Raw genomic sequence first — 21,185 nt, 5'->3', positions numbered from 1 at the left:
GAGAGAGAGTAATGCTAGTGTCACATAAAATAACATAATTTGTACCACAACTCGCCCACATGACAAGTTGTGAGTGGTAAAAATGTAATGGTGGGTTCACACTAAAAAGAATTTTTCATTTTCGTTAAGCTATAAAAATGTAAGTTTTTTATCAAGAGTCTTATAATTTAATTAGCACATTCTACTTTTGGGTAATTTCATCAGCCGACCTCCCCCACCCCCCTCCCCAATTTTCTCTCCATTTTCGAGGGATTGAATTTTGGTGGGCCCAAAGAGAAAACTACTGGGCCCCACCATTTTCACCCCATCTCTCTTTCCATCCAAACAAACATACTCATATTTAGCTTTCTCTCCTTTCTTTCTGGATCCATTTGGTTAGGTGTTTTAGGAATTTAAAAAACCGTTTCTTAAAACTCAAAATTCTATTTTACCATAATTCCTCATAATTTTTTTTACAAACGCTCATTTTAAACACAATTTTTCAAACGCTCATACAAACACACACTTTCTATCCTCCCTATTCCACCTCCAACCAAATGGACCCCTAGATGCAAATCTCCTTCTCCCCCAATTATTAAATCATAAAAATAAAAAATGAAAAATGTTCTTCATAACTATGTTCATTATTGGCAAGGGACCGTGTTGCTACTTGCTATGCTGCTATAGGCGCACTCAAATTTATTCTCAATTTAAGGTAAGCACGCGCGTCATGTGTGGGTCTGATTATTTTTTTTCTATGGTGCAGAGGCAATTATCGAGATGTGGACAACTTTTCATCTAGTTGGTGCTGTTGATGTTGAAGCCGCGCCACTTTTTCTTCTAACTTTTCTCGGAGAGAGACCTTTTTGACTTTAGCTCAAGGGCCCCTTTTGACTTGGAGAAGATATAATTACACAGACATTTTGATTATGTCTTTGATTATGTCTTTGATGATCATTTTAGGTGGTCAAACTTGATGTTCCATGATGAATTGGTAATCCAAAAGAATAGTAAACAAACGGAGAAAAGGGACATTTGCCTATTTTACCAAAAAATTTTAGCAAAATGTTCCATATTTAAAACTATTTAGAGAAATGACTCTGTTTTGAAACTCGATTTTCTAAAAATCGAGTCTCAATTAAAATTCGATTTTTGGACAATCAAGTTATAGGGAATTGAAAATAAATAAATAAATAAAAATTCTGGAACTCGAGTTCCATGTGAAGTACTCGAGTTCATGGAACTCAAGCTCCAAAACAAAAAAAATTTCTAAGTCCATGTTCGTTATAACTTGATGTTCCAAAAATCGAGTTTTACATTTAAAACTCAATTTTTAGAAAATTGAGTTTCAAAACACGGGCATTTTCTTAATTAGTTTTAGACATGGGGCATTTTGCTAGAAAGTTTGTGAAAAATGGATAAAAGCCCATTTTGGCCATAAACAAACAAATTAAGCAATATAGAACTTGGTCATTGATGGGACTGACGAGCTAAACTTCCCTAGACGATCTCACTAAATATGCTCGTCCACCTAGGCATGACACAGACGAACGGAGGAGAGTCATTAAAGGGAGCATTCAATACCTTGAACAGTTACGAAACAGTTGGCAAAGCATTGGAGTCTCATCAAAACCCATATTCATGAGCCTTGAGGCAATACAAAAAAGGTACTAAAGCCACAGTTAAGGCTCCAACAGCTAGGAATCATGAAATTGTATATATACACTTTGGTCAGAGACAAACCAGGTACATAGAAACACCTAAAAGCACTCATAGTTACTCTGATATTTTATCTCATTCTCTAAAGGCTTCCTTATACTGACTTTGGCATCAAAGACGTTATGGCAAGCACCACATCAGTGACCAACCTGAGGGAACCATCTCACTATATTTGCAGAGACACGTACAAGGACTCAGCTCCATCTAGACGCACCTACGAAGACTGATGATTTGCACTTCATTAGTCATGTTCAGTCGCCCAGAGAAGTTGAACTGAAAAAATCGATTTCACAATGGCTCTTTTATAATATTGTGCCCATAATCTAACACATTACTTTTATTTGAGAATTAGTTTGCACTCCTTAATTGTTTTTGTTCAATGGATCCATCGTTTCTTTGGTCAAATGGATGTTATTCGTCAGGCTTTAAAGATGGTACATTTGGTGGATTGAGTGATGCACAATGAAATATTCATTGGCAATACTAACAAGATTGACTTCTTCTTTGGGATGGATACAGTAATCTTTTCAAGCCAAAAATAAATAAAATATAAAATTCCATATCCATGACCGAAGCTTAGAATCAAACCCGCGTAATATTTGACAAAATCAAACTCCACCAAATAAAATCAAATAAATATACTCACTGCACATGTAAAATCAAACCCAACACAGCATCGACACAACCCCCCACCATTCAAAATCTAAACAAAGACCCATTTGAAACCCTCTTAAATGATAAATCTATGATTCAAAAGGTCACCTAACAACCAAATCCAATACCTAAAACCCTCATCAACCTGAAAACACCAACAAATCTCTTCCTCCAAAGCAATGTGGGCCATACCCCCACCACTCTACCATCAAACTCCCAAAACCAAGACAATTTTGCCACCTTGTACCCCCACAACCTCCATCTAAACAAGGACGGAACTACCTAGGGGTTGAGGGGGGCCATGCCCCCCCACCCCCCTAGTCTTTGAAAAAAAATTCTCTAATATATATATGAGCATAAAAAATTTACTTTTGACTCTAAAATTAATATACTTGGCCCCCTCTCCCAAACAATTTACAAGCTGACTCATGAAACCAAAAATGAAAAAAATTATCAAATCATCCCTTGTTTGGTTGTCCCAAAAATATCAAGGAAAACATTTAGCTAAACATTTGGACAATTTACAAATTTGGACTACAAGGAAAATCTACAAAACAATTCACATATTCAGATAATAAAAAATAAAAATAAAAATAAAAAACTTTGGACACAATCTAAGTGTGTGTTTGTATTCAGCTTCTGCGTTTCTTTGCTGCGTTTTGTTCCTCTTTTTTTTTTCTTTTTTTTCTTTTTTTTTTCTTTTTTTTTTTTCACGCGTTTTGGGGTTGAACAGTAACCGCAAATGTTGACTTTCTGCAGTGAACAGTGCATATATGCACTGTTCACGAACCCACAAATTTCATTTTTTATCAATTTTTTCATTAAAAATGAGTCCCACAGCACTATTCACACATTTAAAAATTATTTTGCTACAGTGTTTTCAGTTTTCAATTTTCAGTTTCAGCAAAATAAGTTCTATCCAAACACACCCTAAGTAAAAAATAATAATAATAATAACAAATCAATTATAAATCCTAGCAAAACAAATCACAAAAACTCAATAATCTTTACCCAATTTTTACCTCTAATTTGAGAGCTCTTTGTCCCTCTCAAATAACTCTACCCCATAGTCAAATAGACAACTCCTATGTTGCTAATCACTCCATCCATACACCAATTAGTGTCACTGGCAACTTGGATTAGCTAGTGCCTTTAACTCAACCCATGAAAAAATTTTATTTTTTTTAAAGAGCTGCTGCTCTTTATCACAAACGGTGGATAATTTTTTTTTTTTTTTGAATGATAGAATTTTATTAATTTTTAATGTTTTATTAATTTTGGGACACACTTGACATGCATGCATAAATGTAATATACGTGTGAAACAAAAATATACTATTTTGTGCCTTACCTAAACTGCCACCAGCATGTGTCTGATTAGTCTATTGGTAATAAACTTTCTGCCTTAGCTAAATTAATGTAGTGATGGGAAAAACTTTATTATTTACATAGTTGAAGACTCAAAGTTACTGTTCATTATCATGTGATTATTTAACAGATTTCTTTTTCTTTTCCTTTTTTACTACTTTTTCAAAATGGAAATTTTTTAAAGGAAAAGATCTCACATATTTATGCTACTGCAACCTTAACCAAGTAATTATAAATAAAAAAATTCCTTAACCAAGACACCAATAATTGTTTCAACCTTTTTTTCGCTAAATATTAGTGCATGTTGTTGATTAACCATTATTTTAGTTGTTTTATTAATGTAATACTAGACATGGATTTGAACTTTTAACTATAGTTTTTGCATTTTTTTTTTAGAATCTTTTATATATAGCATTATGAATTTATTAGTAATAGAATTATGTGAAAAGAATAAATATATTTTTTTTTAAAAAAAATTATAAATATCTATTATTGATTTAAGAAAAGAAAAAATTAAAAAATTAATGCTAATAATGTATCATTGTCAACCTCTAGTATTAATATTCAAACTTTCTAAAATTCTTGAATAAAGAACTTTGGCTCCCTCCAAGTTTGAATCCTGGTTTCATCCCTGCATCTAAACCTCCATTCGTTGCCCCAACTTCAAAAAATTACCACCCAATCACAAACTCTCTCTCTCTCTCTCTCTCTCTCTCTCTCTCTCTCTCTCTCTCTCTCTCTCTCTCTCTCTCTCTCTCTCTCTCTCTCTCTCTCTCTCTCTCTCTGAGAAGAAATAAGAAATTTCCTTTTTTAAATAGATTTTTTTATCATTAAAAATGAAAGTAAAATTTTTTGGATAGGGAAAAAAAAACTAAAACTGTATAGGGGAAACTAACAAAGATGAAATTTAAAAGACAAAAAATGATGATTAACCAAATTGGGTGTAATTTATATTTTTGTCTAAATGAAAAAGGGAGAGAAAGAGAGATTTTTCCTTTTTCTTCCTTATGTTTTATTAAGTAATTTTATTTAATTTAAGAAAGAAATGAATGAATGGGACTCACATTAAATTAAATATATCTTAAGCCCATTTCAAAAGAATATTTATTCTCCACCTTTTAGAAAGGAGTGAGAGATGCAGAGAATGTGGAAAAACTTTTTCAAGGGCTTACTCAAGACCGAACCCTTCCCTTGATTTGGGCATGACAAACTAACAAGCAGCTAGCACATCAGTGCATCATTATTGTCATCATTATAATACATAAGTCAAAACCATAGCTCAAGTGTGGCAAAGATAAAATGCCAGCATCTAATATTAAAATAAAAAAGGACGGCATTGCATGAATATCCAAAGCTTTTCTTTTTTCTTTTTCCTTTTTTTGAGAAGTCATGAATGTCCAAATCAACCGTTCAAAGTGGATAAAAATATGTAAGGGCGCAAAAAAAAAAAAAAAAAAAAAAAGGCCTATGCTTTTCTTGTGTATCAAGCACCACGCGGGGTTTTGAATTCCAAAGTCCAAAGTCCAAACATATATAGAGACAATAATTAAGCATAATATATATAAACAGACTCTAAAGCAATAACAAATTTTAGAGGAGTTTAGCAATAATTTTTAAGGATGATAGGATAATTTTTATTAGTAAATTAATAGTGATGAATTAGTTCGATTGTATGACTGATGTGAATAATATATACTCGGATACACATATAAAGAAGAAGTCTGAAAGATATGGTATGGTGCTGGTTAAGTTTATATATATATTTATAAGAAGTCTTACTAGCTAACTTATTCTGAGTGAGCCCGAGTTAGGTTTGGCCTTGAATGGTTTGGCCTAGCAGAGTAGATAACATGCATGAACCATGCATGTGTTGCTTGTGAATGGATTAGAATCTTAATGACATGAGCACCCTACACATGTGAAACAACGATCTATGTGAAGTATTTTGTTATCTTCAAGGTAGTTTGACTTTAAACACATAAAGTAATCACTCCTGTCCCAAACTATATGTGAAACAATGTTTAAAGTATCCATTTGTTGCAAGCTTTTTTTTTTTTTTTTTAATATCATTAGTAAATAGTTAGTAGCTAGCAATGGAAGAATTGGTAAAGGACAAAATTGTTGAGTGGGCAACAAGATATGCAATGAATGTTACAAACACTTTGATGCGAAACTTTTGAACTAATATATTATTTTTTTGAAGGATAGTCGTCCTGGGCTCAGTGGGAGGACCAAATCAGCAAGATGTTTCCCACAGGCTTTTTTGCTTTCTTTTATTTGATCTTGAAGTGGCACAATATATGCATGGTAATGAAAGAGCTAGGAATAAATGTGTTTGCCACTTTGTACAGCTTATTTAATTTCTGCTGACAATAAAAAACTACATGAGGCGACATGCATGATGCAAATCAGCTTGAAACATTCCATTTGATATAGTTCATTGTGCGTCATGAATGAGTTCATATTGTTCTAGAACTTTGGCCTAGCCTTTCAAAAGAAAAAGTAAAAGTAAACGAAACCTCAACACTGTTGCAAGTGAAGCAAGAGCATCACAAACAGACAAAAACTATTCTAGAAAGATTGTGAAAACAAATTTGAACCATGCACAAACACCTATAGGCTATAGCTAATGGTTGGAAATAAAACTTGCACTATTAACATGCACAAACCCCTAATGGTTGAAAACATAACTTGCTGTAGCCTGATGATCTGGGGATGAATATCTATAGTACTTCCCATAACCATTAACACAGCCTATATATGGCTTGAGTTTGAAAGCTGGAGATCGGTGTTTGCTTAATGTTTTTAATTGCTGTTATATCATATATGCTTTCTAATTCGAGCTAGTTAAATAAATTTTCCTTTTTCATCGAAAAAATAACAGCTAATGGAATCTATAAGGGTTTGTGAACCAAAATCCTAGCACTGTTTAGCCTTTGCCAGTTTACTAGGTCTAATCCGATAGCGGTCAAGAAGAAATCAAGAAAGTTAGAAAGGTCACATATCACATGGATTTCTTGCTTCTTATTTCTTTCTTTCTTTTATGTTTGTATACTTTACAAATACTTCATTCCAATTTATAGATTGTGTCCATAAATTCTATTTCTACTAAGTTAAAAGGGTTTTGTAATTTAATGATACCATTTAATCTTCTCCATGAAAAAAATCTTCCATTCAAATTATCCTCCCCAACTTGTTGTAAGCAAAAGGGAGGAAAAAAAAATTTCTCCATATAAGTGGCCACTTACATGTAAGGCAAATAAACCAAACTGTTTATGGATAACCCTTGGACTAGTCTCCAAAAATACTTTTCAAATTTGTTTATTTAGCAAACAAACAAAGGTCAAACTTAAATTTTAGTTTTGAACGAGTTCAAATGTGATATGTACTAGTGAACAATCTCATGAGTATGAGTTTGATTTAAGTGATTATCAAAAAAGATAAAAAGAAAAAAAGAAGAAGAGAGGTTTGATTTAGTATACATATATGTACATATGTATATAAAAATATACTTATATAGATTTGAGATTAAATATGGAAAAATTACACTTTACCACCCTAAACTATACCTCATATTATATTTTGTACCTTAAACTTTTCGAATGCACATTTTGCACCCTAAATTATGACCCATGCTACCATTTGCATTCCAACGTTAAGTTTTCTATTAATTTGAATGGAAATTTAAAATTTATGATGCAAAGTGTAATAAGGGGTACAGTTTAGGATGGTAAAGTGTAGTTTTTTTTTTTTTTTAAGAATTGAGAAGATGGACAAAAAATAGAACTTTTTACATGGTGTCATATTTTTCCATCCAAGTTAATGGTAAACTTGATGTAGGAGTGCAAAGTGTAATAAAGATCATAGTTTAAGGTGTAAAACGTTCATTCGGAAAGTTTAGGGTGCAAAGTGTAAATAGGGGTATAGTTTAAGGTGGTAAAGTGCAATTTCCTCTTAAATTACATATAAGGAAAATATTAACGGATGCACTAAGAACATTAATTAGTTTAAAAACTATTTTTATAAATATTTTATGGGAAAATGATAAATCAATTAATTTTTTTGACTTTTTTTTATATTTCCAATGAAATTTGTATTAAAACTTTCATAGTGTTAACAATTGTTCTAAAGACACTCATTAACATGACCTAATATATAAATTTATAAATAAGTCCATAGGATTTCAAATTATTTATTTAAAATTTATTAAGAACATAAATAGTCAAATTATATATATTATTAACAGTACAAGATTAGTAGATGTAATTTCTATAGTTTAATTAATAAACAAAAATCATTCTATCTAATATAATTAATAACTCAAGTAGTTTATGAATAAGTTTGAACCTATTCAATAAAAAGATGAACTAAACTTAAACTTATAACTTACAAGGCTTATATCTAAAATATAATTAAATAAACAATCAATGTACTTTTAATAGCCGGCCGGTTCAAATTGGCTTGTTTGCTACAATGCTTTTAAATGTTTTTTAAACTTATAATTTTCATTAAAGAAATTTTAATTATCAGTCAGCTAATAAAATAATACTCCTATATCTTTCGTGAATACATATATTATTAACATGTTAAATTAAAAATGTGATGTATATGTTGTTTGACTTTTTTTTTTTTAACTTTTATATCTTTACCGTCCGGCCGAATTGTACGTTGAACACTGACCTATGTTTATTTTAATTTTTGCTGGTCATTGGTGGATTGCAATGATTCAAATCTATGGCTCAATGATATCGTACTGACTAAGAAATAAGAATACAGGTAACGTTTCTCTTTCATAATATTTGAAACAAAATTGAAGATGGGTTCTAATTAAATTGTCAAGTCATCGATCTCGTTGCATGTTTACATTTTGGTGGTATATTATTCCACATACCATCCTTATTATTTCTAAATATTAAGATGATATAAATATAAATATATCATGAAGCACATTCAAGTTGAAGGACCACCTATGCATGCATAGACTTGTAGCTGAGGTGAGGTGTAGGACACTAGGATGGTGATTCAATTTTATTTTATTTTTCCTTCTCGCATTAGCTGTACCAAGGTCCAAGAATCGTTGGGATTTGATTCCCTTTTAATAGTGAGATCGCTTCAGAATGAAAATAAAGAAGAACTGTATAAGAATCACAAAACACAAATGTTTACTTGGATCTTAAGTGATTGAGTTAAGAATTAAGATACTAATATGATGGCTAGAAGCAATGTACATCACTGTGATCAAAAAAAAAAAAAAAAAGGTTACCCTCCTTAAGAGTGATACAAAAATTTTGGACCCTCCCTTCAAATCAATAATTGCACATTTGCACCCAAGGTTTTTATTATTTTCTTTTTTGCTTAACGATTTTTTTTTTTTTTTCCTGAATGAAAAAATGGGGTTTCTGATGTAGATTCATCAACCTCATATTACGTGACAAAAATAGATAATATCACATATACCACTAGAGTCTTGATAAATTTATCATTCGAACTATTCATCAAGTGAAGCAATATGAGAATTCCTATGATTCTACCATCAAGCCACACCTTGCAATGGTATTTGGCCCCAAGTTCATGAGCTACTCTACGAACCATCTTTGTTTTGAGCTCAGCAATGTAAATAATTTTAAAAAGGTATTAAAATCAAAGATATAAATAAAATAAGAGAAGGAAATATGAATAATATAACAAATAACAATACAATTGTTTACCTAAAAATTTTCGTAAGCTTTCTTTTACCTAGTGAACTGATAAGTTGTAATTGCTAGTATATATTCTATAATAAAAATTGACAAAGTTTGACTCCAAACATGTTTAAAACATTGGGCTTTAACCACCAATAGAAATATGACTGTAAACACAAAATTTCTCAAGTTTGAAAATCAAACAATCGAAAGTGCTTTACAAATATAATTTTTGATTCATCAAATAATGAATACAATTCTCTGTTTTTGACCCTTTTACAAAATGGTGATTCTCTGATTTTATCTTCTTTGTAATCTTGACTGGAACACGAAATCTTCTTCACTTTGGTTGAAAGATGGATTGAATGGTTGTCACAACGAAATCTCTGGATTCAAGTTCTTCGAAGATTCTTTGAATTTGAAGGATTTTGGGTTGAAATTTTTTGGGGCTTTAGAGGCTTGATCCGTTGAACTTCAATGATTTAGACTTTTTGAAGTTTATGGAGGCTTTTGAACTTGATTCCAATAGAACATTCAAATGAATTTCGTTGAATGTTCTTCGGGTGTTCTTAAGGAAAAATTTCTTTAGAGTTTTGACGTCTTGAAAAGTTCCTCTAAAAATGAGAGGGGTGTCCTCTAACTATAGTGGTTTTAGAAGATAAGTCCTAACTAGCCAAGTCATGAGTCATGTGCAATGCTCTTGATGACGGAACATATATCATCTTTCTATTAGTAATTGGAACCAAGACTCCAAATATGTTTAGAGTCAAACATTTTCATTAAGGTAATTCAAAAGATTATATCAACTTAAGGCATAAGTCCTCCAACTAAACCGAGACATTATTAGAGCATTCACACTAGTCCGTGTATAATAGAAAAATGTGTAGAATTTACCTAGTTTTGCCTAAATATAACACACACCAGTCTATATATAATTGTGTAAATTTACAAGTTTGTTATAGTACTTGTGTAAATTTACACTGATGCTATTCATTTTGCATTTAGTTGTTTATTTTTTTTTCTTTACATATCTCGAGCATGAAAGAAGAAAGTGAAAGGTGGTTGTTTTGTGTTAAGAAAGAGAAATAATTAAAAAAAATTAAGAAAAATAGATAAAAATAGATAATCTAATGTAAGATGTTCCGAAAAGTGAGTATGTAAAATAGAAAAAATAAATTCTTCTACTAAAATAAACAAAAAATTTTGCAAGAATTAATGCGAATACTCTTAAGGTGCCTTTGAGACTTTCACCAAAAGTGGCTAAAAAATAGTCGTATATAATTTTGTTGAGAATACTAAATATTTTTAACATACACACGGGAAGAGGGGAGAAGGTCTTAAAGATAGTCGTATATAGTTAAATGAATTACAACCATGTGAAAAATACACAAAAAGAAATTGACTAGATAACAACCGAATATCACAGAACAAAAATGACCAACCGTTTCTACTTTATTTGTATTTCTCCCACTTAATATATAGTTAAACGAATTACAAACATGTGAAAAATACACAAAAAGAAATTGACTAGATAACAACCGAATATCACAGAACAAAATTGACCAACCGTTTCTACTTTATTTGTATTTCTCCCACTTAAAATATTATAATTTAAGATTAACTCCATGATCACCTGAGTTTATATTATTTTATGTATTTTCATTTTCTTAAACTTTTTAGAAGACCTATATGAGGAAGCTGCGACTGGGACTCTGCCAAGATAGCTTGTTCAGGAAGCAAGCCAGCCAGAATAAACGGCGTTTAGTTTGAAATTTGAAGAATCGGAGACGCGTTGCTAGCACCTTTCTCTCTCTTGCCCAGACAAAGTTAACGAAATGTAAACGTCCATTGCGCCCCAAAAGGAAAAGAAATCCTACGTTAGCAATATTTTGGTAACACTTTTGCAATATATTTTAGGCAGTATGTTGTTACCAACTCTAATTTGAGAGCATACCGACATTGCTTAAATTCCTCTCTTATCCATTAATAACAACTCGTAATAACTTATTACTTAATTATTTATCATGAAAATGTCGTGCACATCACAATTTTTTTTAACAAAAGGCAAAGGAAGCTTCGTCTCTGTTTCATTCTTTCACCTAAAAATAAGGAACCGAACACACAAAGCCACACCTAATAACACTATTAATTCATTCGGTTAACACACACAGCACACAAACCAACTCCAATGCACGCCACGTGGACTTGCTTCAGCTTTATACCATACCCATAATAATTCTGGACCACTGGTACGTACGTACATTTCACCTAGTCCCCCCAACACAACCACCGAGTACCTTGTACGCCTAGCTCCATCCATTAACACCTAACAAATTTAACTACTATCAATGCATGTGTATCACAGTCTCATTAATCATCATTGTCAATCACTATTCCACTAATTAAAACATTTAATTATTTAATTAATATTATACTTATGGAATAAATAATACTAATAATCGTCGTTTTCCTTTTTATCCCTTTCTCTCATATGGATCCCTCTCTTTTTGTCTTCCACCACCACCACTCCAAAACTGTAGTCTTTGTTTCTTATAACACAAGCACTCATTTTTTTATTTAAATTCTTCCACTCAAAAAGCGAATTTCAATTTTCAAATCAGGGTTTATCTAATTATAACTAGGAGCACGGGAATTACCACTTCACCACTAGAAATTGAAATGTTTTGAGTTCTCTGTTTGGTGAAGGTTGTGTTATCAGAGAGAGATGGGTCTCTGTAGCTCCAAGCCCTCTACAAATCCTGGTTTGTCATCTCCACGACGTGATCTTCAGCTCGCTAATGGTAATTCTATTCCGGATAAGGATAACTCTGTCGCGGAAACCAAACGACCGCCGCAGATTCCGAGCTCCGACAATGGCGACCATAACCGAAACGCTAGCGAAGCGCAGAACGGCAAGAAATCTCCGTTGTTCCCGTTCTACAGTCCGAGTCCAGCGCATTCCCTGTTCTCGAAGAAATCTCCGGCGAGATCTCCGAGCACGAAGTCGACGCCGAATCGGTTCTTCAGGAGACCGTTTCCTCCGCCTTCTCCGGCGAAGCACATACGATCTTTGCTGGCGAGGCGGCAAGGCTCGGTGAAGCCAAACGAGGCCTCGATACCGGAAGGGAGCGAGTCGGAGCGCGTGTCCGGGCTCGACAAGAGCTTCGGGTTCTCCAAGCACTTCGGGAACAAGTACGAGCTCGGAGATGAGGTCGGCCGGGGGCATTTTGGGTACACTTGTTCTGCTAAGTTCAAGAAAGGCGAGCTCAAAGGCCAACAGGTCGCCGTAAAAGTCATTCCCAAAGCCAAGGTTCTTCCTTCAATTTCTTGCCTAATTGTGCTTTAATAGTTCAATTTCCATAATGTGCTTTGTTACACTTTGAATGAATATTAGTGAATTTTAGTGGCTTTTGACACTTGTGGAAATTGGATCTATAGGCAGATTATTATCATCATCATTAGTGTAATTATGATTATTGAGTTGTAAAATTGTAATTCATTTTATATTCGCCGTGATATAAGGATCGGTTTGGTTTACTAGAAGAAAGGTCTCGGTCGTCGATGACTTGTATGTCTCTTGGACAAATATGTAGATGTAGAGGTCTTTGATCCCTGAAAGTGGACTGTAATATGATTGGAGTTGACATTTTCTTTAAATAAAACTAACTTTTGCTGGTGGTCCTACAATGATTTGAGATTAGATTAGATGGTTACCAAATTGTTTGGATTGGCTACCAAGTATTAGGCTTTGGAAGGAATAAATTTGAAAAGGGTTTACTCTTACAATTGATTTATTTATTTTTTATTGGTCTAAGACTAATGTTTGGTTTTAAGGAAGTTAATTATATGACGGACTGGTTTTAAGTTAGAAGTTCTTTATATGTACAAATAGGTGGTAAATTCTGGAAGAATCTCCTGTTTCTTTAACTTGTGTAAATATCAAGAAATTTTTGAGATATTCGAAAAAAATTTACCTGTATTGTGAGAATGGCATGAATAAAAGCCTTGTGGAATTAGTTTATGGAGCCCCGTCGAATGTTATGGAAATAGATGTGAAAAGTTAATAACTTATGCTACAAGGTTTCACTAGTACAGCTTTTCAATGTTGGAGATAAACATTGCGTGGTGTCTGTCATCATAATGCTATATAAGACAAGTTATCATTTGTTCTACTCTTTTGTTTTTAAACTTAGTTTTTGTTTTTAACACTTAGTGTTAAACCAGCTTTTAGTCAGTGATGCATCTTCTTTTATTTTATTGTTTTGACGAATTTGTTGCGTGTTGTTAATTGTTCCAGCATTACTTTTATAGTTCTATTACATTAAATCTTGCTATTTCTATCTATGTGAAAATGGAGCAGGTTTTATCTTAGGGTGTAACACCCTGAGGTGCCGTCTTTTGGATTTTGCTACTGTCTTTTTTGCTTATTGTTATTTTACTGTTGTTGTTAGATGACCACTGCCATTGCCATTGAGGACGTGAGAAGGGAGGTTAAAATGTTGAGAGCATTGAACGGGCATAACAATCTAATACAGTTCTATGATGCATATGAAGACCATGATAACGTGTATATAGTAATGGAGTAAGCTCTGACTGCAACCTTTGCTTTGAATTAGATACTTCTGTTAATATTTTTATAACTACTTGGAAATATCTTTTTTCTCTTTGTTGGGGACCGGTTATTAGCAAGAGTACTCATCATTATTTTCTTGTATGGAATTTTAATTTAACGAGCACTGGTAAATTGTCCTGCGTCTTGCAGGTTATGCGAAGGAGGGGAGCTCTTAGATAGAATACTATCAAGGTATTTCTTTTTTAAATTGCAAGATCCAATGCGGTACTCTTTGAGCCTATTAAAGTTGATGGGCAAAGAAGGATATATATATATATATATATATATGAAATTTGTTAAAGAGAAAATTGATCAGTAACTCATAGCTTGTACATATATGATCTTTCTCTTCTTCAGGGGTGGGAAGTACACGGAAGATGATGCTAAGGTTGTCATGATACAGATATTAAATGTTGTTGCATTTTGCCATCTCCAGGGTGTGGTACACCGTGACCTTAAACCTGAGGTAGAGTATATTCTCAAAATTTCATAACCTTTATGGAATTAGATTGATTTCTGCTGTAGTGCACCTAGTAATTGGAATGTCCTTCGTACTAAACCTTCTAAAAAATTTCGACAAGCATCACAAATGGACCAAGCTGTCTGTTTGAACCAATATAGCATAGAATCGAGCATCTGGTTGGGTCTCTCTACTTAACAACTATGTTTTTTGTCCCACCCCTTTAGGAAGACTTTTACATGATTTGTCTTATTTTCAAGACTGCACCAGATGTACATCTTTTCCCATCAATTGTGTGTCAGTATTCTATTAAATAGAATAGAACTTGAATTATGTTAAGAAATTTGAAACACCTTTTTATATGTCATCTGTGCGATTTACCATGATATATCTTTTAGATAGGGATGACTGCTTTCATGCAAGTGTTTCCTTGTAAATCCTTATGTCTATATCCCATGTCCATCTTTCGTTGAAACATCATTTTCAAATTGTATAAATTTGGGTTAGTTATCATTTTGGTGTCTAATGTGTTCCCTATGTGTCAATATGGTCTCTAATGTTTCACATATATTGCTTTAGCCCCTAATCTTTCGGTATTGTGTCAAAAATAGTCCCTACCATTAAGTGGTGGATGGAAAATGGTGATGTGGCTAACGGTGATAATAATAAAATTATTTTTATGCCACCTAGGCTTCAACATGGACTGCCACATGGCCTGAATTAAAAATATTAAAAAAAAAAAAAATCAGACTTAGTATCTGTTTGGATAGTGCTGAAAAGCACTTGCATCTGCGTTTCACGTTTTTTTTCTTTTTCTTTTTTTCTTTTTTTTTTAGAAGAGCGTTTCACATTTTCAAATATGGGATTATGCTTTTCCAGTGAGTTTCATGCACTGTTCATAGGACCTGCAAGTACTTTATTCAAAAAAAAAAAAAAAAACTTTAAAACTGGGTCCCACATTACTATTCACACATTTAAAAATTATTTTGTTACAGTGTTTTCAGTTTTTAGCAAAATAAGCGGTATCCAAACAAACGCTTTGAGAACAGGAAAACTAAAACTAAACCAATTAACCAAAACCCATGTAGATGGGACCTAGTGGTACTGAGGGAGGGAGTAGCAACAGCGGCGTAGACAACAGAGGGAAGAGTGAGGCCATGTAGAGAGTGGGGTACTGAGGTGGCAACGACGTGGTGTACATTAAAGGGCATTGGAAAATAGAGGAGGTGTTGGTGTTGGTGTGAATGGTGGCCTTGGTGTTGGTGTATGTAAATTGAGAGGATTTAATCATATTCGTCTTGATTCTTTAAACGGTGTCAAATTTAATCAAGGTCCAGTATAAGGAATGCACTATGGGGTCACTTTGAGTTTCAGAGAGAGAAATAAGGTGGAGATTTGAAACATGTTTGGAAATTTCTAGAATTCTTGTAGGAGGGATTGGATGCTTTACCAATCACTCACTACGTATTGGTTTTACAACAACATGGGTTTATTGTAATTTTCTTTATAATTTTTTTTTTAATAATTATTTTGTTCTCTAGCAATAATTATCTAGTCCATGGAGCATAGATTCTTTGAGAGCATGGAGCCAAATTGTGAATGATAGGTTTCTATTGTGTCAGTTTCTTTTTTGAAAGTTAGGGATCTCAATCCCAATTTGTTATTTTAATTGACTTCATTCCATGTGGCAGTCAGGTGGCATAAAAATAATTTTTTGTTATCATTGTTAGCCACGTCTGCATTTTTTATTCACCACTTAACGGTAGGGACTATGTTGACACAATACCAAAAGATTAGGGATTAAACTAACACATTAGAAATGGTAGGCACCATTTTGACACATTGGGCAAACATTAAGGACCAAAATGGTAATTGACCCTAAAAATTATGAGCTCTAGCTCAACTGGCATCTCGTTCCACTCTATGTTCTAGATGATGAGGTCATGGGTTCAAGGCCCATTGGGTCTTTGTGTTGTTTTACAATAAAAAAAATTTTAAAAATTATGGAAGCTCAGTGAGCAAAGACTCACTTACCTGAGGTAAAAAAGGTTTACCCTAAATCACTTTTTCAGCAATGTTTGTAAAAGAAGGTTTTATATTTTCTTACTGCATGTGTTTGTTGCAGTTTGCATTCTCTTTCATTTATTCACACTCATCTAAGTGTAGTTAATTGCTTCATCAGAATTTCCTGTTTAAGTCAAAGGATGAAAACTCACAATTGAAGGCCATAGATTTTGGCTTGTCAGATTTTGTAAAACCAGGTTCGTCCTCATTGCTTTCAACTAAGCTGCACAATTTGTTGGTTATAGCTCCTTGAATGGGATAATGGTTCCAAATGTTTCAATTTCTTTGCAGATCAAAAGCTTAATGACATAGTTGGAAGTGCATACTATGTAGCTCCAGAAGTTCTACATAGATCTTACAGTACAGAGGCAGACGTTTGGAGTATAGGCGTAATTGCTTATATCCTATTGTGTGGTAGCCGTCCATTTTGGGCCAGAACTGAGTCTGGGATCTTTCGGACTGTGTTAAAAGCTGATCCAAGTTTTGATGAACCACCTTGGCCTTCTTTGTCTGCTGAAGCTAAAGATTTTGTGAAGCGCCTATTGAATAAAGACCCACGGAAGAGAATGACTGCTGCTCAAGCTTTAAGTGAGTGCCTTATCCACTGTCAAAAATTTTTAGTTTTTCCTTGTATATTCCTATAGTGTGTCTGAGACATTTCTCTTGCAGGTCATCCTTGGATTAAAAACTGTAATGATGTAAAAGTGCCTCTGGATTTACTAATATTTAAACTCATGAAGACTTACATGCGATCATCATTTCTACGAAAAGCTGCATTAAAGGTGTGTATTTGATGTAAATGGAGATAATTTATTTGTATTTTCTCTGTTAATGTCTATGTGAGTCTGAAGTAATAGATTTCTTTTGAAATCATTATGAAAGTTCTCTTCATATTTGCTTGAATTCTATTATGTCCTTGTTTGTTGACATTTAGTTCATGCAACTAGTAGCATTAGTTGTTCATGACTTAATCATTCAAGTCTAGTCTGCTATATTATTTATCTGCATTTGGAAAATAAAATTTGCAAGTGTCCAACAGCTTTTTTTTTTTCATTGTTGTGGCAGGCTCTATCCAAAACGTTGACTGTAGATGAGCTATTTTATTTAAAGGAGCAATTTGCACTTTTGGAACCAAACAAGAATGGCACCATAAGCTTAGAGAATATAAAAGCGGTTGGTTTCTTTCCATATGTTTTTCTTTTTAAACTTGATATGTCAGTTATGCTCTAACTGTCATGCTTTTGTCAGGCCTTGATGAAACATGCAACAGATGCTATGAAGGATTCGCGCATCCCTGATTTTCTTGCTTCAGTATGTGCCTTGACAACTGTAATCGATTTGGTGTGTTTTTTCCCCATCTTAAAAAATTCACTTCCTCTTTTTGGTTGCAGTTTAATGCATTGCAATACAGAAGGATGGACTTTGAGGAGTTTTGTGCTGCTGCACTAAGTGTGCATCAGCTTGAAGCTCTTGATCGGTGGGAGCAACATGCTCGTTGTGCCTTTGAACTTTTTGAGAAGGATGGAAACAGAGCTATTGTCATTGACGAATTGGCTTCGGTAGGTTTGGTTTTACAAAATGCATGCCCATATTGAATCTACTTATATTAATATTTCAAATAAATTACACACACGCCAACAACAACAACAACAACAACAAACCAAAAAAAAAAAAAATGCATTTTGAGGTGGTTTAGTTGGATATTCATTTGTTATAAGCAGAAAGCAGATAATTAGGTAGTGACTTTTCAATTTTTTCATAGATCAAATTTCTTTTGGTTATTATGGGAATAATTCTGCAATTTGGAAAGTTGGTCAGAGTGATTGCATGCAACTGAATCTGAACTTTGCATATTTGTGTATTAAAGGCAACAAATGATCATTGATTGTGGCAGTGAGTGCTTGGTCCCAACTAGTCTCTGTATCTTGCCTTTGGCATTATTTATTGCTCCTGATTTTGATCCTGCTAGCCACTTGCCACATTTTCTCTCTCTCAAACTGTAGTATAATTTTAACTGTCTAAATATACTAATGGCAACATTGTTTAGATTCCTAGCTTAAAAGTGAAAAATAACTTGGTAGCCTAGTAATTTGCTGAATTACAAAGCATAAGTTGCCTAAACTCTTTTGGTTTGTAATTTAATTGTTCATGAATTATATATATGAGACCAAGTTTAGATTAATACCTCAAAATATTTTAGCAGTCATCTTTGAATATGATAACTAACTTTTTAAAATTAAATTAATCTGATTGACTGAGATAACAGAGTTTCTCAGATTGCTTTGATGTGAATGAGATATTTTATGCTTATTCGGTTCAATCAGTTTTCTATCTGCCCTTTCTATTAGGTTGATATGTAAACCCATAAATATTCATCTGGTTTATTCATAAAAATCTGAAAGATCCAAAAGACCATTCTTCTATATTCACTCTTACCGTTTAGTTGTTGAACTTGGCTGCAAAAACAGCAAAGCATGATTTCAATTTCTCAACAAACATAATACAGATTGATCAATGGATTTCATGCACACTTTTTCAGGAACTAGGCCTCGGTCCTTCTGTCCCTGTTCATGCTGTTCTTCACGATTGGATTAGGCATACTGATGGAAAGCTGAGCTTCCTTGGGTTTGTTAAATTGTTGCATGGTGTATCTAGCCGCTCACTTACAAAATCTCAATAAAATTGTTGAAGGCCAAGCTGGATATCCAAGAAGCATTGATTGTTGCATACTGACTTGACCAGAAAATGAGCTGGTAACAGATGATTAAGGCACTCTCCAGACCTTTAATATTCAGGGATAGTTGCCATTGCAATTATGGTCAGCGCCCAGTGCGTTTGGGACTATTTTTATCTCGACAGACCATGCTTGCATATTGCATGCACTCAGGATTGGAGTTGACCCTTGTGCTCCTTAAAGCAATGAAGCACATGCATTTTGTATTTCTTATGTAAAGCTGTAGTTAAGTGTGTTTAGTTGCAGGTGAGAGAGTATTTCTCAAATGTTTGTTACTTGTTTGACAATTATACTTGATCTTCTGACATATTGGACTGGTCTGACAAGTCCAGAGTTGTGTTAGATCATACTGTGTTTCATTCTTTCTAATCAAAAGTTACTGCTCATTTTCACTCATTCTCTCCAAACCCAAATGAGGATATGCACTCTTGTATAATGTATTATATGATATGGTCACCTAATTGAATCCTTCGTTTTTCTGTTGAGAGCTTCTGTGAGCATTTGGCTTGGACAGGACTCTCCGGAGCATTGATTTTCTGCTTCAGTTTGATGCAGGTTCTGACACCTGGCAAATTTTTTTGAAGGTGGAAGTTCATTGAACTAATTTATAACTGATCAGATGTTACCATAATTTTCTATCGTAGCGCCTGAGTTTTGAGCCCATTTAATGAATTTTTCCCGATCTTAACATTGTTAAAAGCGAAATATTTGCGAGAAAGCTTTTGACAGCATTATTCCCCTTGATAGATACAATAATATGAGCAGTTTATTTTAAGAGTAATGGTATAAATACAAATTTACAAATTTTTCATAAATTACTAAAGGGGAAATTTGTGATTCATACGTATCACTCTCACATCATCTCTATAAAATTTCCATTTTGAACTTTCATGCCTTTGTTATTCAAGATAAGGATATCACACAATCTCGAGACACAAAACCTTCTTTATTCAAGAGCAACTCACAAGTTTGAAATGCGAAAAAACCTTCGTCTAAGATGAGAACATTCCTAAAGATTTGAGACATGTATTGTGCGTTTGGATAGTGCTGAAAAGCACTATCCTACATCTGTGTTTTCTTTAAAGCGTGTTTCAACAAAGCCAATACACTTCCAGTGGGTCCATTGCATTGTTCACAGGATCCATAAACCTCTTTTTTCAACAAAACTTTCATTACAAATGGGTCTCATGGTACTATTCACACATTTAAAAATTATTTTGCTATAGTGTTTTCAGTTTTCAATTTCCAGTAAAATAAGCGGTATCCAAACACACCTGTAATCTTCATTGTTTGAGATGATGACATCACACAAGTTCAAAACAAGAAACCTTCCAAGTCTGAGAAGAGGACACCCCTTCTCCACTCGAGATGAGGATCATTTCTAAAATTCAAGACATGGAATCCTTGACTTGGCTTGAGACATGATTCAACCCACAAAACCAAAGTTCGAGAAAAGGAACCTTCACCTCAACTCAAGAATCAAATCGTGGCACTCATAATCAAATATTATGATTCCATCTAAACCAAGAAGAAGGTTGGTCCTCCTCATGGTAAGCAATCTAACTCATCATATCATCTTGCCCTATGTATCAATTCATCGTTTGACTAATGCGTGCATGGGTGAGCCTAAATTTTAAGTCAAAACAAAATGGATAATCTATTTAGGCTTTTGACTATACTTGTTTCATGAAGCATGTTCAAAAGAGAAACAACTATAGACACCCCATTTTGCATTCCTTACAACTTAAGCCCACAATCTCTAATAACAACAATTAGGCAAATTTGGCCAGGAAGAACACCAAAATGTCAAAACCATTTTCAAAAACTCCACCTTTGCATATGCAGCGTTCATTCTCGCTAACTCGTGCTTGACCATGCATACGTAGAGTTGGTTCATCTGAATGCAACCAACAAT

The 21,185-nt window shown here is 33.6% G+C and overlaps 1 protein-coding gene across 1 annotated transcript; it reads left to right on the top strand.

Moving 5' to 3' along the window:
• Nucleotides 1–11,877: 11,877 nt before the first annotated feature.
• Nucleotides 11,878–19,666, top strand: LOC115950753 (CDPK-related kinase 5). The gene is made up of 11 exons (XM_031067991.1): nt 11,878–12,710; nt 13,852–13,982; nt 14,163–14,204; nt 14,370–14,478; nt 16,655–16,733; nt 16,828–17,124; nt 17,206–17,318; nt 17,602–17,709; nt 17,785–17,847; nt 17,928–18,095; nt 19,076–19,666. Exons 1-11 carry the CDS (start codon nt 12,126–12,128, stop codon nt 19,214–19,216), a joined length of 1,836 nt encoding a protein of 611 aa, XP_030923851.1. The 5' UTR covers nt 11,878–12,125; the 3' UTR covers nt 19,217–19,666.
• The last annotated feature ends 1,519 nt before the right edge of the window (nt 19,667–21,185 follow it).

Source organism: Quercus lobata, chromosome 6, assembly GCF_001633185.2.
Source record: "Quercus lobata isolate SW786 chromosome 6, ValleyOak3.0 Primary Assembly, whole genome shotgun sequence".
Classification (NCBI taxonomy): Eukaryota; Viridiplantae; Streptophyta; class Magnoliopsida; order Fagales; family Fagaceae; genus Quercus; species Quercus lobata.
Note: the sequence above shows the minus strand (reverse complement) of the source record. Positions and strands in the feature narration are given on the sequence as shown.

What these genes read in the sequence shown, in the direction of transcription:
- LOC115950753 (XM_031067991.1), top strand. Translation starts at nt 12,126, where the DNA reads ATGGGTCTCTGTAGCTCCAAGCCCTCTACAAATCCTGGTTTGTCATCT. An exon ending in ACCGTGACCTTAAACCTGAG is followed by an intron (nt 14,479 to 16,654) that starts GTAGAGTATATT and finishes TTGCTTCATCAG; the next exon opens with AATTTCCTGTTTAAGTCAAA. An exon ending in GTCAGATTTTGTAAAACCAG is followed by an intron (nt 16,734 to 16,827) that starts GTTCGTCCTCAT and finishes ATTTCTTTGCAG; the next exon opens with ATCAAAAGCTTAATGACATA.